The sequence below is a fragment of the Toxotes jaculatrix genome, chromosome 4 (genome assembly GCF_017976425.1).
Source record: "Toxotes jaculatrix isolate fToxJac2 chromosome 4, fToxJac2.pri, whole genome shotgun sequence".
NCBI lineage: Eukaryota > Metazoa > Chordata > Actinopteri > Toxotidae > Toxotes > Toxotes jaculatrix.
The window spans coordinates 26,780,477-26,796,762 of record NC_054397.1 but is presented as its reverse complement, the minus strand read 5'-3'; the positions used below and the strand labels follow the sequence as shown (position 1 = coordinate 26,796,762).

The 16,286-nt window shown below is 39.6% G+C and overlaps 1 protein-coding gene and 1 non-coding gene across 2 annotated transcripts; one reads left to right on the top strand and one right to left on the bottom strand.

Annotated features, from left to right (window-relative positions):
- Positions 1-2,075: 2,075 nt before the first annotated feature.
- On the bottom strand, positions 2,076-2,141 carry LOC121181443. Its single transcript, XR_005894034.1, has one exon. It is a non-coding gene; the product is annotated as a small nucleolar RNA SNORD109A (small nucleolar RNA).
- Positions 2,142-3,167: 1,026 nt separating this feature from the next.
- On the top strand, positions 3,168-7,200 carry LOC121181124 (ladderlectin-like). The gene is made up of 6 exons (XM_041036936.1): positions 3,168-3,261; positions 3,347-3,415; positions 3,638-3,729; positions 5,679-5,804; positions 6,610-6,709; positions 7,013-7,200. Exons 1-6 carry the CDS (start codon positions 3,222-3,224, stop codon positions 7,078-7,080), a joined length of 495 nt encoding a protein of 164 aa, XP_040892870.1. The 5' UTR covers positions 3,168-3,221; the 3' UTR covers positions 7,081-7,200.
- The last annotated feature ends 9,086 nt before the right edge of the window (positions 7,201-16,286 follow it).

The window sequence follows — 16,286 nt, the reverse complement described above, 5'->3', positions numbered from 1 at the left end:
CACCTAGTTACTTAAGCGTGACAGACAGGAATTTTACATAGTCTCAGGTCTTAAGATTCAGTTTTACAGAATCTCACTAGGTCAGACCTGGTAACACTGTAGCACTATAACACGTCAGACACAGAACAAATGTAAACTGAATGCTGTCACATTAATGCAAAGTCTAGAGACACAGCACAGCAAGAGATATTTTGCTTTTAAAATACACAAAGAAACTAAACTCAGTTCAGTAAAACACAGAACATTTTAAGTTACTGAGGACATTCCTCTCAGATCAGATCAGTTTATAAAGATGTCTTCTTTCACCTTTGCATCGGTGACAACAATGAATTTCAAGCAAAACACTTTAAATACAGTGTGTAAGCAAGTGAATGATTTGTGTTTCTATGTTTGTACACAGATATCTATATGATGAAAATGTAGCACAGGATTCAGTCATGAGAAGAGAGACAGGGTTGAAGTTGCTCTTTCGTTTTCATGGGGTTGTTGATGTTGTTGATTTTATACTTTTATATTTATGTTATATCTACCAGAATACATATTGATTCGTGAAGGCAGAAATGATTTTAAACATCTTATACAACTTAGGGTTAACATGACAATATTTTTAAAGTGATTCAGGTTTTAATTCTTTTCTTCACAGTTCCTCCTCCTACAGAGACTGTTACTACCACAACCACAGTGACCCCGCCTGTGACAGGGCTTTACAATGACACTACTACTCCAACCACTCCTCAAACCACAACTCCAACCACGACTCCAACCACGACTCCAACCACGACTCTAACCACTACTCCAACCACAGTGACAGGGCTTTACAATGACGTCACTACCACACCAACCACTACTCCAACCACACCAACCACTATTCCAACCACAGAGACAGGAATTTTCGACACCTTTACCACACCGACTACTACTTCAACCACACAGACCACTACTCCAACCACTACTCTAACCACTACTCCAACCACAGTGACAGGGCTTTACAATGACGTCACTATCACACCAACCACAACTTTTACCACACCGACCACGACTCCAACCACTACTCTAACCACTACTCCAACCACAGTGACAGGGCTTTACAATGACGTCACTATCACACCAACCACTACTTTTACCACACCGACCACGACTCCAACCACTACTCTAACCACTACTCCAACCACAGTGACAGGGCTTTACAATGACGTCACTATCACACCAACCACTACTTTTACCACACCGACCACTACTCCAACCACACCATACACTACACCCGTCATTCCCATCACAACAACTCCTTGTTGTGCCACCTCACCTTCGTTAACCACAACACCAAACCATTATATACACACATCTCCCTCACAAAGCCAGATGATGTGTCCTGAAGGATGGGAGGTGTTCCAGGGACGCTGCTACTCCTTTGTGATTGGAGGCATGACCTGGCCTCAGGCTCAGGTAAACACTGACCACATTATCAAAATTATGTGAACTAACACTGATGTTAGATTGGAGCCTCAGTTATTCAGTGATGTATGTTTTTATATATGGCATCACTATATAAATAATGGCAGAGTAAGTAAATAAAGCCATGGTGTTATTTATGGAAACCAGTTTCTATCAGGAAAAAATAAATTAAAAACACATTTGAAAAATGGACTAAAAATTATGTAACACCAAGTCATAATATTTAGAGCTAGAAGAATTCATTTTTATTATTTTTCTTTCCTTTTTCTGGCATAAATGGCCTCCCACAGTTATATTCTTACTTAAAAAGAAAAGTTAAAAATCTGCATTGCAACACTGTTGTATTGAACCTCTCTTTGACCTATTAGGTACCTGTTTAAATGTAAGATGTGCAGTACTGTGTCTGTGCATTTTTTTTTTTAATACTGAAACAACATTTATTATTACAAACGAACCTTTTTGTGTGTGTGTTTTTGTGTGTTTTCAGCGTTGGGTGTATATTGTAATCGAGCATTTTGCTTTGATTTCCTAAAACAAATCACTTTGATTTCTTACATAGTGTAAGTGTACATCCATTTAATATCAAGTAAATTAGGAGCATATCCTTTGTAAAGCAGGACTCTGAATGTTAGATTGTCTTCTTCAATGTGTCCCTCTTTTTCCTCTGTCTTTTTTCTCCTCCACCAGTCAAACTGTGACACGCTTGACGCCACGCTGGTCTCTGTCCACAGCACTCAGGAGTATGGTTTCCTCCAGCAGCTCACCAAGAATAATAACAATCAAAACGCTTGGCTGGGTGGTTTCTACCTGCAGGTACAAACCATAGCATGATGTAATATTATTAGCCATGGTGGTAGCAAACTGCAGCACCACAAAGAAATAAAGGTTTCAGGAGCATCACTAGGTTTTGAGGCGTTTTCTGGACTGAGGTGGTGACATTTGATTATTGAGGATGTCAGGATACTGGAATCTGTTTTTGACTAACTTTTTGTGTAAATGCTCAGATGAACATCTATGATGGTGACGAAACATTATTAAAATATTGTTGAGGAGGACCACACTGCAAACCCAGGTGCTGTAGGACCTCTGTGTGACTTTTGACATGGTCAAGTGCTGAGAGCTTTGACTTTGAAGATAGTGTCAAGTTTTGCTGCATCCATTCAAAACTCCCTTTGTGTTTCAGACTACAAATAAACAGTCCAGGGTAAATCCCCTGCAATGAAACTGACTTGCTTCAGTTTGCATTGTTGGCTCCATTCGGCTCCATTAGGATTATATGTATTTGCTAACACAGGAAACAAAGATGTGTCCACTGAGGAGTGACTTTTAAAACCAGGAAGGACAGTTTTCCACACCGACTGTTTGCTAGTTTTCAGGATATCTTTGGGAGCTCTATGTTATGGCTGCTAATAGAGTGTTAGCCCAACAAATCCATGTGTATGTTATGTAACTATAATATAGCTAATCATGAGTGTTTCCCTTTGTGCATTTCATTTTGTGATATTACGCTTTTCCTCCAGAACCAGTGGTTATGGCTCGATGGTTCCTGGTTCTACAACAACAGCTGGAGCAATGAGTACCCAGACAGCACCAGCCCCTGCCTATTGCTCAATTCTGATGGTGAGAAAACACACATGATGATCCAGGGACCCTAAGAATACACTGTATAAATGGGTTTTACAGACCACAGCAGGAAGTTGGCCAATGACCTGCGGCAAGTAGAAAGGAGAAAACAATAGTGACTCAGTGAGAAGGATTTCACCTCACACATGGATTCAGTTTTCAAAATGAAAAATCAAAGCCACTTGTGTGAGTTTGGGATTTTTTTTTTTTTTTTTTTATCTTCACAGTTCTATTACAGCCACGGCCTTTTTCTAATCTTCTGTTTTTACAGATGCATGGAGCAATTCCCCCTGCAACACCGATGGCTTTCCCTCCATCTGTGTGAAGAACTCCAAAGTCCGTGAGTCCATTTCTGTGTTTGCCTGACTTAAAATCATTTGAGACAGGTTCATGATGAAGTCCAACGTAAGAGCAGTTGGAAGCAGTGAGCAGCAGTAGAAAAAGAAGGAAAGGAGAAGAAAGACAGGCTGTCTGACATGAAAGGTTCACAGTGTGGACATGAACCCAGAGGACTGTAGTAAATTGTATGACGTATGATTTTCTCTCTGTTTGACGTCCACAGCACAGAGGATGCTGTGTCCTCAAGGCTGGACGGGGTTCGAGGGCCGCTGTTATTACCACAACTATGAATCTCTGACCTGGTCTGGAGCTGATGTAAGTACACAATATATAAGAGCCCTGTTCCAACACCAGAAGACTGTTTGCAGATACAATGCCTGCATACCATAACCGTCAAACAGCTGTGGATCGTAATGAGTGACATTTAATCCATGACTTGTTTGATTTAAGTGTAATTGTCAGAGTAGTTAATGCAGCATAGTTTTTACTCTTACTCAACTTTACTTTTGTTCCGTTACATTTCTTCTACTTTATGCATTCCTGTACATTTCACTGTGAGGCTGATCAGCTGATCCTAGGTCTGCCGGCTCTCTGTAAGGCTGCCACAGCCCTGACCCCTCATGACTCTGTTAGCAGCAGCAGAATAATGGCTGAAGCTACAGCAGGAGATTCAGATGAGAAAAAACATCCTTTGCCTCAGTTTTCCTTTCATTTCCTGCTGTGTTTGACTTGCAAATGGAGCTTGCAGTGAATACACAGAGTGCAGCGAGCTCTGATTGTGACTGCTGGTCTGAGGTCAGTACATCAGAGGACGGTGCTGACACTGAACTGATAGAGAGCATCAAGTCTGCCTGTAGTGTGTATACCATTGCTTTTAATGCTACACACACATAGTACATCTGATTTCAAACTGCTGGTATGTAGCTGACACATGGATATTATGTGCTATGGTCTCAAAAAGATCAGTATCATTTCTACAAATATATATTTGGATTTTAAATTTCATAGTGGCCTTTTGACTCTTGGCCTTATATTCTCTATTAGAAACACACATAACCCCCTTTGGGATTATGCAAGCTATTAATATGTATTGCACCAATGTGCATTACCCTGTTTTCTGACCTGCTGTACTTTCAGTTCACATTCAGGTGATGTAGATCTCACTGGTCTGACTCTTCGTTACTGAAACCTTGGCCTATTTTCATTTAGATCAGAGACCACCTCTGTAATCTTGTTGTCTAAACTGGAATTATGTTGAGGCATAAAAACTCTGTGACATCTTAACACTCCTATTCATAGTATTTCATCTGTGACATGCTGCTTTTACTTCTGCTTGAGCACTTGTTTTTTTTTTAGAAATAACAGTTTATAAATAATAAATAAATAACAGCCTGTGTTCTCAAATAGTAGCCTGGCTGTTATTTACCTCGGTGGCAGAGGTAGTCAGGTCTCTGTTTGGAATTTGCTCCCTCGCTCCCCAGTTAATGCAAAACTCTCTCCGTGTTTACCTTTTTGTCTCTGTCCATTTCCACAGCACTAATTCCATCAGTATAGCAAAAGGTCACGTCGGGCATTCCACTCGACTCTTCCTCCAGGATTTTCACATTAAAAGTCTTAAAACCTTCACTTCACTGGAAGCCTTTTGAAGTGAGGAAACATCAGAAGTTTTGAGTTTTGTTGACGGTAACTTAACATCAGTCAGGAGAACAGCGAAGAAGAAACGAGTGGAATTAGAGAACGAAAATATTATTTCTATTAAAATAAAGAGAAACTGAGTGCTGAGTACGACACGACCATAGTTATACTGATTGAATTAGTGTTTCTGAAATCGTGGTTGGAGTTGTTGTCTTAATTATACCTGATGTTTAAACTCTGTAATCCAGTACTTTGGATTTAAAATGAAGTGATGAGGCAGAGAGTGTCAGAATTAAAACTAGATGAACTATGTAGGAACTTAATTTATTGGAGCAACATTCATAGAGCAAATTAAGGAAAACTTGAAATGATCTTAACAGTTGAGCACAAAGACCTCACAGTCAGACTCAGTTTACTCTCATTTTTCCTCCATTGCTCACTTCCTTTCCTTCTCTTCTTCTCCTACCTTCCTCTCTCTCACCTTCTACATGTCGCTTTCTGTCTGCCTCCCTTCATGCTGTTACTCTCTGCCTCACCCGTAACCTTCATTTCACCTCCTCTCCCCTTTCTCCTGTGCTTCCTGCTCTGTTCCATGCTTCATCCCTCTCTGTCTTCTTTTCCTCCACCAGAATTACTGTGCAGGTCTCGAGGCCAGCCTGGTCTCCGTCCACAGCCCCCGGGAGTATTACTTCCTCTATCAGCGAAGCACCGTTAATGGATTTTCTCCCACCTGGCTGGGTGGATTCTACCTTGAGGTGAAACAACTAAACAACAGATGAAGCATTAAGAGTTTCTGTGCTTTGCTATTGATTTGCAGAGTTTAACAGGAGGTTCCTCCTCCACAGTGACACCTAAGGACAAAACATTTACCAGAGAGACGGCACACTGTGAAAAGGGCGTTGAAGCTAAAACGGGTCGTGCTCTTTAAGCATTTTGAAGTATTTAAAGGAACAGTTGGACATTTTTGGAAGCACGCTTTTTTCATTTTCTTGGATCGATACCACTCGTGTTTTGTGTTAAGTGTAGAACAAAAGCCAGAAGTTAGCCTCGCTAAGCTAAGCATAAAGACTGGAAATGGGGAGACAGCCAGTCTGACTCTTGTTTCAAGCACCAGCACCTTAAAAGCTTGCTAACATGTTGAGTCTCTTCTGCACAGCCAGACTCACTGCTGTTCACCAAGACATAGTCTGACACATGACGGCTAGTTAAACCACGAGTTGTTGTTTTTACATTTCCAGTTATTTACAGGTTAAATAAATGAGATACGTCATGTTAATTAGGGAGCTAGTTATCAAATTCTGATGTTTAGGTTTAGACATGAAACTTTAACCTAAATGTCTAAATGTGACACCATCTGTGGGTAGGATTAAGAATAACACTGTGATAACATCTCAAATTACCATCTGTGTTATCAGACTGATCTAAAGAATAGTGTCTGATTCTAAAAATTCTGCAGACATTGGCGTTAAATTATAATAATTACGTCTCTCACACGGTTAGAAATAAGATAAATCCATTCAGACGTTTGACTAAATGATAATATCTCACTGTCTCACTCAGGGTCAGTGGATGTGGCTCGATGGTTCCTGGTTTTACGAGGGATTTTTTACTCAGATGTCTCCAAACAGCACCAACCCATGTCTTACAATATACAGCTCAGGTAAGAAATCACACTTACTGTACATCCATTTCAGTTCAGCCTAAAGAAGAGCCTGCTGGTCATTTTCAAAATCCAGACTTCGCTCAGGTGCAGTGAATTCAGTGGTTAGTTTGTGGGAGAAAATAAAAACACGTTTTATGATCCATCACTGGCCTGAATGAATTCTATTTATTTAATAATTTTTAATTAAAACAGTTTGGTTTTAGTTATTTCTGCATAACTTCTATAAAAACATAAAGACAAGTGCATTTTTTTTTTTTTTTTACTAATATCCACCTTTCTTCTCTTTTTCTGTTTTTACAGAGGGTTGGAGCAATTACGACTGTAACCAGCAGTTCCCTTCGTTTTGTGTGAAGAATGAGATTGCGTGATCCACTGAGCTGTGTGAAGGATGCACTTTCTTTAAAAATCTGCAACCCACCCAGGACAGACACAGTAATGGAATATTTCTGTCAAGTACAAATTAAACCTAAATGTATTCCTTTTAAAGTTGCCAATATATCTGTCTTGTGTAAAATCCCAAACAAATTAAAGTTATTTATCATCCCAGAGTTCCAAGGTGGTTATTTTGTAGCACCCACACACACTGTCCTTTCTGAAACTGGGCTCAAAGTCACAAGCCAGTTATGTATTTTTGCCATACATGAGACCAACGCACAGTGTTCAAAGACTTTTCAAACTAGTAATTTCTCACCAAAAGGTAGTTTGTTACTGCTGTGTCCGAGGAAGAGGCAAAAGATGCTGCATTAATGTGTCACATACAATACAAGTGATTAAAAGTCAAATTAAATAAGGGGCTGATGACCACTACACTCCCAATGACTGCTAATGAGATGATGTTTACAAGTTATAATGTTTATCATGGTCACCCAGTTGGTTTAGTGTGATAGTATGCTAACATTTGCTAATTAGCAGTGAACACAAAGTGAAGCTGAGGCTGATGGGAATGTCATTAATTATTAGTACCTGATCCTAATCCGTATTTGCCCAAAGCATTGAACTCATTATGGTGCTGGATGAAAAGTTGGAGGATCATCACAGTTATTTCATGCAGTCTGTCCAAAAGCTGAGACACATAACTCAAAAAAACAAACAAACAAACAAACAAACAAACAAAAAAAAAAACCAACAACAATAAAAACAAAAACAAAAACAAATGGCAACCTCATGGTGGCTCCAGGGGAAAGTTCAGTGGAACACTGAAGTTAGTGGAGTACATCTTCTGGGGAACACACATGTCTGTACAAAACAGTTACTGAGATATTTTGTGGCACGATGAGCCATTCTGCTGGCAGGGCTAAAACACTGACACTGTATGGTATTTACTGGCATTCACTATGGTAGACAATTTCCAGTTTCCTTCTGTTTGTCACCACCATGTTGTGGTTGCTTGCTCATGGTCCTGTCCTTCGCTGTAGGGCAGTGTGGCTTCTGTTTTCCATTTTGCTGAGTCACTGGACTTGATTGTAGGATAACATTATAAGCTTGGACACTGATCCAGGACCTGCTACAGAACCTGTCCACAGATAAGAACTGCTCCTGTATCTGATCTAACCAGAGGACACACGAAAGAACCGTTTGATGAGACAAGAAGATAAGTTCAGTGTTGAGCGCCAGGGTATTAAAGTGTTTGGCTATGTTGTGTCTGACATTACAGTTTCTTATCCATACATCTCAGAGCTTCCTATTAATAGAAAGCAATGTCATAAAGTAAGAAATCTGTGTCAGATAATCTGTGCAATCTGAGCTGCTCCAGTCTGAGACACACACTGAGGAATGTGCCGGCTGTGGCACCTAGAGCTGTTTTGTGTCATCTGACTTCGGTGGCTTTATTTTCTTCATAAAATATTCAAGTGAGCTGATATTTGGATGAAAAACATGCAATTTATTTACAACAGTGGAGAAACTGGAGAGCATTTTGCTGTAATGAAAAACGAAATAGTTTTTATTTATTTATATTTCTATTTATTTATTTTACTATCTTTCACAATCTTTTTTTTTTGTTGTGTAAAATATTGAAGATATTACTGAGAGACTTTGAAAGGCTTTTGCCTGCTGTTGGACAGGGTTGAAGTAAAGTGGATCTTTTCTTCATGTTCCCTTGATCATGTGGTTTTAATATTATAGTTTGATACTCTTTTGTTTCTGATAATTATACTGTTTAATGTTGATGTTGTGGGACTCAGCAGTTGTTGTTGTTGTTGTGTGATTCTGTGATTCATTTTCTTTTATTAGCCATGCTTTCTCCATGGTTTAACCAGGAAGACCAGTTAAGATGTGGTAAAATAGTGTGTAGTAGTTTCCTCTGACCAGCTGGGGGCACTACACAGTCACTGCGCTTATATCTTGGAGGTGACAGCTCAGGAGGAGAGACTACTTAACATTTGTTCTTAAAGAACAGTATATGTCAAATGCCGGATCTGAATATAAACTATTTTTGAAGTAGTTTTATTTTGAAGTAAAAGAAGAAGAGCTGCCTGTTTCTCCTCCCTCCCTGTATGTTTTCTCCTTTCCGCCTGGCTGTAATTATCTCCTCGACTCAAACTTTCCTGTTCTTATTCTTGTACCTTCCTTTGACTCTGCTCCGTTCTTTCCTCGGGCTTTCTCAGGTAGAGAACTGCTTTCCTCTCAGGAGTATCTCCCTGGAGCAGTGAGGACAGGTGGTGTTATAGACATCCAGCCACCTCTTTCTCTATCCTTAGCATTGCAGCACATCCATGATGCTGCTGTTGTCGTCTTCCCTTCCTCAGGACAAAAGTTCGTCCAGTTAGTCTGCATGACTTTTAATTTCACTGCAGTGCAGAGTGATCACCTTAACCTGTACATTTACAGATTACAGAACAGATTTTTATTTCCCCATTTTTTTTTTCATTCTTGCCAAGAATCTGTAAATGTAGCTTCCAGATGATCCCCAAAACACCCATTAAAACCCCAAAGACAAACATATGACTTTATCCTGGTCAGTGAGGGGACTCTAACCATCCAGTCAGTGTCAGGCTTTGCCATGTGTAAGCTGTTAGCAGACAGACAGAGAAAACAGGGTGTGGTGTTTATTCACATTTTAACGTTTCAGTTTCAGTATGAGACCAAAAGATTTTTTTTTTTCAAAACTGAATATGCAACTAAATGGACAAGAGGTGGCTGATAACATTTTTTTTATGTCTGTTTGTTTCTTACAACATATTTTCATTTCAGATGACATTAAATTAATATCCAGATTTTAACTGTTATAATACACAGCCACTGTCATGCAGTCGTGCCTCATTCATACAATTCTTCATTGGAGATGCATCCAGATTAAGTCACACATCTGAGTATCATGGTATGTTAAAGGATAATTCTGTCTGGTATTTTTTTTAAACTTGGCTCAAACTGTCCCATCTGTTTGTCAGAGCTCCAGCTCTGACAGAGTGACGATCGGGTTCTTAGTCACCTCCCTGACTGAGGCCCTTCACCCCCGATTGCTCAGTTCAGACGGCCGGCCAGCTCTAGGAAGAGTCCTGGTGGTTCTAAAGTTCTTCCATTTACGGATGATAGAGGCTGCTGTGCTCATTGAGACCTTCAAAGCAGCAGAAATTTTTTTGTACCCTTCCCCAGATTTGTGCCTCGAGACAATCCTGTCCTGGAGGTCTACAGACAGTTCCATTGACTTCATGCTTGGTTTGTGCTCTGACATGCACTGTCAACTGTGGGACCTTACAGGGGTGTGCCATTCCAAATCATGTCCAATCAACTGAATTTGCCACAGGTGGACTCCAATTAAGCTGTAGAAACATCTCAAGGATGATCAGTGGAAACAGGATGCAGCTGAGCTTCATGGCAAAGGCTGTGAATGCTTATGTACATGTGATTTCTTGATTTTTGACTTTTAATAAATTTGCAAACATAAAAAAAAAAAACAGTTTTCACATTGTCATTATAGGGTGTTGTGTGTAGCGCTGTGAATACTTTCCGGCTGCACTGTAAATGATTAACAGGGACAAAATTGTTTGGAATCTGTCCAATACTGAGGAAGAACGTTATTACTGGCAACCTTGAAATAGCTGATGTGTCAGAGTCCGTCCAGTAAAAGTGTAAAACTGGTTCTTAGAGACTCAGCTTAGAAGGTCTCAGAATCCTGACAGGCCTTTAATCAGCTGTATAATGAAATCAAATACTAAGACCAAATGGTTTAAATGATTTCTCCAACAACACATTGTGTATAATGTTCATATGTAAAGTTCATTTTAGTGAACATGAAAAAATACAGTAGCATGAGTTAAAATGTAGACTTTGCTTCATTTCTACAGTGTAAGAAAAAAAAAACTGGAAAAAAATTCTTATGGGTCAATCTGGGATCAGTGCCAGAACATCCACCCCATCGAGTGAAGAAGCTATTACTGAAAATGACGAGATCAGGCAAGCTCACTTGAGAAAACAGCTAGAATTTCCACTGATCAGTCTTTGTCCCATAGAAACTTTAATTAACCACCAACTGCTAATTTCCTCACCTACCTACCTACCTATCTATCTGACCAACTAACTAACTTACTGACTAACTAACCAGATTAACCAGGTCTTAAGGCTGGGTACCATCACATCAGATGACATGGTGCAGTTTAGCTCAGCTCAGTCTTCCTTAATATGTACCTGCAGCACCTGAGCCTCGCAGTCTATTCTTAATCACAGCAGCATCTATTTTCAGCTCTGTCCTTAATCTCAGGGTTTATGTTGGGCTGCGAAGACAAAGAAATGTGTCTCAAATAGCAGGCAACATTAGCAGGTAAGCTTAGTGTACACCGCTTTACAGTTAGCTGTGTGTCTCTGAGGTCAGCTGTCAGTGGAGTGTGTCTGAGGTAACAGACTTACAGGAAGGAGTGAGCAGAGTCTGGCAAAAAGACCAGTGTTGAGCAAATTTCTGCAATTTATTTTCATTACAATCTGTATCTGGATAAAAATGATATTTTAATGAGGAGGAAGTGCCATATTAACACATTACCATTATTGCGTTAATGTCTGGGGAGCTATTTTACATTATATTTTGTAGGTGATGGAAAAAGGAGGTGAGAATTACAAAAGAGATGAACCAGAATAATGTCATGAACCCCCTGCTGTGCTCATTTCACAACCTGTAGAATGTAACACTTAATTTGCAGTGTATTGAAACTCTTTCCGCAGTGATTATAATCGCTGACAGTTCCAGTGAAAGGCCTGAACTATGGCTTTACATTCTTTTATGAGGGCAAAGGGAAGTGAGACATGGGTGAAGCTTGAAACCACAAGATGAGCTGTGAAGGATGTTTGTGCGTCCATTTGGTTGGGATATGTATCAAGAGCAACTTTCACAGAGCTCAAGTGTAGATAGCTTAATTTCTGAGTGACTCAGATTTCCGATCTAGCTATGACTGGAATTTATACCAAAAAAACATCTCTCGCTTTCAAACAGCATCCCAGTTCCTGACAGTGGCGGTGGTCATGGGTGGGTGTCATTTCTCAAAAAAAAGAAATAGTTTCTTTCTGTGGAAGAAGGGCAGAAGGGCAGCCAGCCAAATAATAAAGTTTTAATAAATAAGTCATTGCAGAACAAATGTATTAATTTATTATTATCTACAGAGAGCATAAAAAGGCTCCTCACAAACTGTGTCTAGAAACTACCAGCTCACTGGTGTGAATTAAGCTTGTTGTTTATGAATAATCAAAAGAAACCTGTAATTCTGTGGTACAAAGGACGTATTTTTCTGTATTTTACAGTATTTTTCATGTCCAAATACAACTTATACAGCTAATTCTTTCAAACATTCAAGAACACGTTTTACTGCTGTTTCAGCTATATAAAAATATATCAATCATACATCAATGAATGAAGAAAATACAAATACATATAAAATTTTTATATACAAATATTTACATATCTTTACATAAAGAAAAGTAGTTAGATAGATAGATAGATAGATAGATAGATAGATAGATAGATAGATAGATAGATAGATAGATAAGTAACAATAATAGTAAAATTAAAAAAAATTAGTAAATAAAATTAGTAAAAGTAAAAAAGAGGGTAGATTATAATGGGGAAATAACACAACAGTGAGGTAAATAAAAACCCTTGGTTAAAACAGCCCACTGTCTTGGGTCCCCCATTGGGTACTGAATGAATTTAACAGTTTTACAGTGGTTTACTATTATTATTATGTCTCATGGCTCTGTCATGTATGTAACATCTTGGTTCTAATGAGATCACACTGAAAATCTTTAACATTTCCATGTCAACCTAGAAATAATCAGAAAGTTTGAGGATTCAGAAACTTTTAAAAACAGATGAAAAAGATCAGGAATCAAATGTAAGCAGATTTGAGGCATTGATTAACTTAACTCCTTTGTACGAATGGTCAGATTTCCATTGAACCATGAGTTCAGACGACACTCAGGTAGATCTGATCTACTCATCAGAGGCTCGTTCAGTTAACTCAGCCTGTAGCCAGAGTTCACCTGTTAGAAATAAGGCTGTGCCACACGTGTCCAGCACATCACTGTTCACTGAGTTGCTTTGTGATAGCGAGAAAAATGGCATCAGAACTATGTTAATGTGTCAGGGGTCAAACTGTTACTCAAAGTAAACAACACAGTATATCAAACCCACAGTGAAACATGGCGGTGGCAATATTCAAGTCTGGGTGTGTTTTGTCCTCTCTGGAGTTGGACTACACTCTGACCAAGGAGAAGGACCACTCCAATCTTCAGAGACATGCTGTTGTTAGGGTTAGGCAGTTCTCTCCATCATTGTGCCTCTTCTGGGTTTCCCTCCCCAGTTTCTTCTTTGTCCCCATCTTGTCCTTCTTCCTGTTTATGTGTATGTGTGTGTGTGTTCTGGCCTGGGTGTGGTGACCTAGCCCTCACCTGCAACTCATCAAATCATTAATTCACCTCCAACATTGCTGCAACATCCCTCCCACACTCAGCAATATGTCTGTCCCCAGTAAATCCTCTCTATTTATTGTATCTGTTATTATTGCTGATATTATCATTTGTAATGAAAAATTTAGTTTTACATTTGAAACAAATGCGTGTACAAACATATTTACACACACATTCAGCGACATTCATATTTCAGTTCAGCATTTTGTCAGTGTTCCTAGACAGTTCACTCCAACAGTGACTAACGTGTTTACAGGAAGAGCTGCTGCTCTCAGTCGCCATCCCCGTTTCTGCTAACTCTGAGGCTGTGACTGTGCTGGCGGGCGGTACAGCAGTCTTAATCTGTCAGAATATAAACAAAGCAGTTCAGTGAGATGGTGCATTCTCAGAGGGCTGGTGGTTGAACCACAGATAGGCAACAAATTAAAGTAAAAGCCAGCATACAGTGTCTTAGTAATGTGTTGTTCCACCATGAGTCTCCAGAACTGTTCAGTGCTTGTTGTCATTGATTCATAGAAGTGTGTGCTGGTCTGCTGCAGGAAGGAACTCCCCCCCACATCACACCCACCACATAAGTCACCTCAAATTGTTCACAGGAATCCCTGCGAAGGCCAAAGCTTTTCATTTCATACCATTCAGTGAGCTCCCATGACCGATATGGAAGCCTCTGCATTCATCCTTCTTTATAGTTAGTAGTAATATAATTTTCATAAAGAAAACACTGACAGAACCATTTAGCAGAATTTTTTCTCTTGTACGGGGAACAAATAAAAGCTCTTTATTCAGAAGGGGAAAAAAATTGCCAGCTTAGGTTTTAGTGATTTGAAGTTGCCTTGTAGAGTTTAAGTTGTTTACACACAGTGTGTATACCCGAGGTCTAACAAACGTGTGGAATGCTTCTCTTTCCTAATAAAACCACTGCAAAGCTGATGTTCTGAATATTTTCATTCCTTCAGTATATCCATGCGTGCAGACATTGCTCCACAGCACTGTGGTCCAAAATATCACAGATGGCTGTACCATGGTTTTCACTTTCCCTTGTATGGACAGGGACGTCCTTCTATTCATACCGCAATTAGGCGTACAGAAACAGTCAACATTACTTGCAGTCTTATTACTTTCTACATTGTAGATTCATACTGAGGACATCAAAATTAAGAAAGGAACACATATGGAATTATGTAGTTAAAGTAAAAGCAGAATATGTTTTATATTTTAGATTGTTGGAAGTAGCCACCTTTTGCTTTGATGGCAGCTTTGCACACTCTTGGCATTCTCTCAGTTTCATGAGGTCGTCACCTGGAATGGTTTTCAGTTAACAGGTGTGCCTCGTCAAGAGCTAATTTGTTGAATTTCCTGCCTTTTTAATGTGTTTGAGACCATCAGTTGTGTTGTTTTCCTGGTGTGAGGAAATAAAGAGTGAGCACACAGCAGAGCAGACAGTCTAATAAAAATCATAGAATACTACTGAGATATTAGATATCAGAGGTGTCTTTTCTGAAGCCTCCCAAAGTATCCTATGGGTGTGACCCCCACCAGCAGAGACAAGCTGCTCCACTGTTATGTGAGCACTGTGTGAGCATGTGAATGCAACAAGCAAGCATTCAAAACACACACTTCATTAACTGCAGCACCATGTAGGCAGTGTTCCTCCTCCTCCTCTGCCTGGAAGACGGAGAGAGAGAACACAAACAGGCCAGTACAACCAAAAATCCAGATTTTCCTGTAGGAATAGAGGAATAGGATGTCTTTAACAGTCCGTCTAAAAAAAAAAAAAAAAAACTTTCTGTAAAGGGAAACCCATTTTTATTTTTTAATTTTCATGCTTTTCTGTGTCCAGATTTTAATAGATTGTAAACTTTTAGAGAGATATTTACACAAATATGTGTATGTGTATATTGAGTAATCAGTCTCTTTTCACACCCTTCACAGTAATAACATCCCCGACTAAATAACAGAGGTAGAGGAACATTTCTCATCATGCTGCTGTGTCCAATTTTTCATAGATCACATTCTTATTATATATTATGTAAAATCTTACTGTCAACAAGCTGATCCAGCTACAACAAAGAGATAAACAGATTCCCACAGACTCTCTCCTCTAAGCTGATCAGGAACAATGTTACCTAATGAGTCAAAACCAAACAGCAGCTCAGTTATTTAACCGACAATTTCCTGGTAAACTCAACAGGACAAAAACAGTCCACTCTTCCCTGAACACACACATTAACTTTCATTTGTGTTTTTCATTACGTTTTAATCTTGATTGTGATTTCTTGACTTTAAAACACACAGAACATGCTGTGGTGAAGTCACTACTGAAGCTGAGCACATTACTCCTGTAATGTCCGTCTCAATACTTAAGCACTGCCTCACCCAGTCAATGAGAGTAGAGTTCCAGTTGTAAATTGTGCAGCCACTAGCTGTCTGGGTGTGAGATAATGGCATTTCCCCATCAATAACACACTTTCACCTGATTGCCTCGTCACCCCCATCACCACCCTGCGTTTCTCCTGTTACAGTACATCCTAACCCACATCCACCATCACGACCTGGCTTTCTCTGTGCTCCGACGGCTATAATTGGCTCCATCAGCCTAGTCTGGCTAATGCATTATAAAAGCTCCCTTGGCCTGGCTTATCCTCCAGCAGCACTTCCAGATTCACACCTCCATGTCGCCGCA

Bases quoted from the DNA above. Each gene is read 5' to 3' on its own strand.
- LOC121181124 (XM_041036936.1), top strand. From the start codon at position 3,222: ATGGATTCAGTTTTCAAAATGAAAAATCAAAGCCACTTGT. The intron at 3,416-3,637 runs GTGAGTCCATTT...TGACGTCCACAG, and splicing joins TGTGAAGAACTCCAAAGTCC to CACAGAGGATGCTGTGTCCT. The intron at 3,730-5,678 runs GTAAGTACACAA...TTCCTCCACCAG, and splicing joins TGACCTGGTCTGGAGCTGAT to AATTACTGTGCAGGTCTCGA.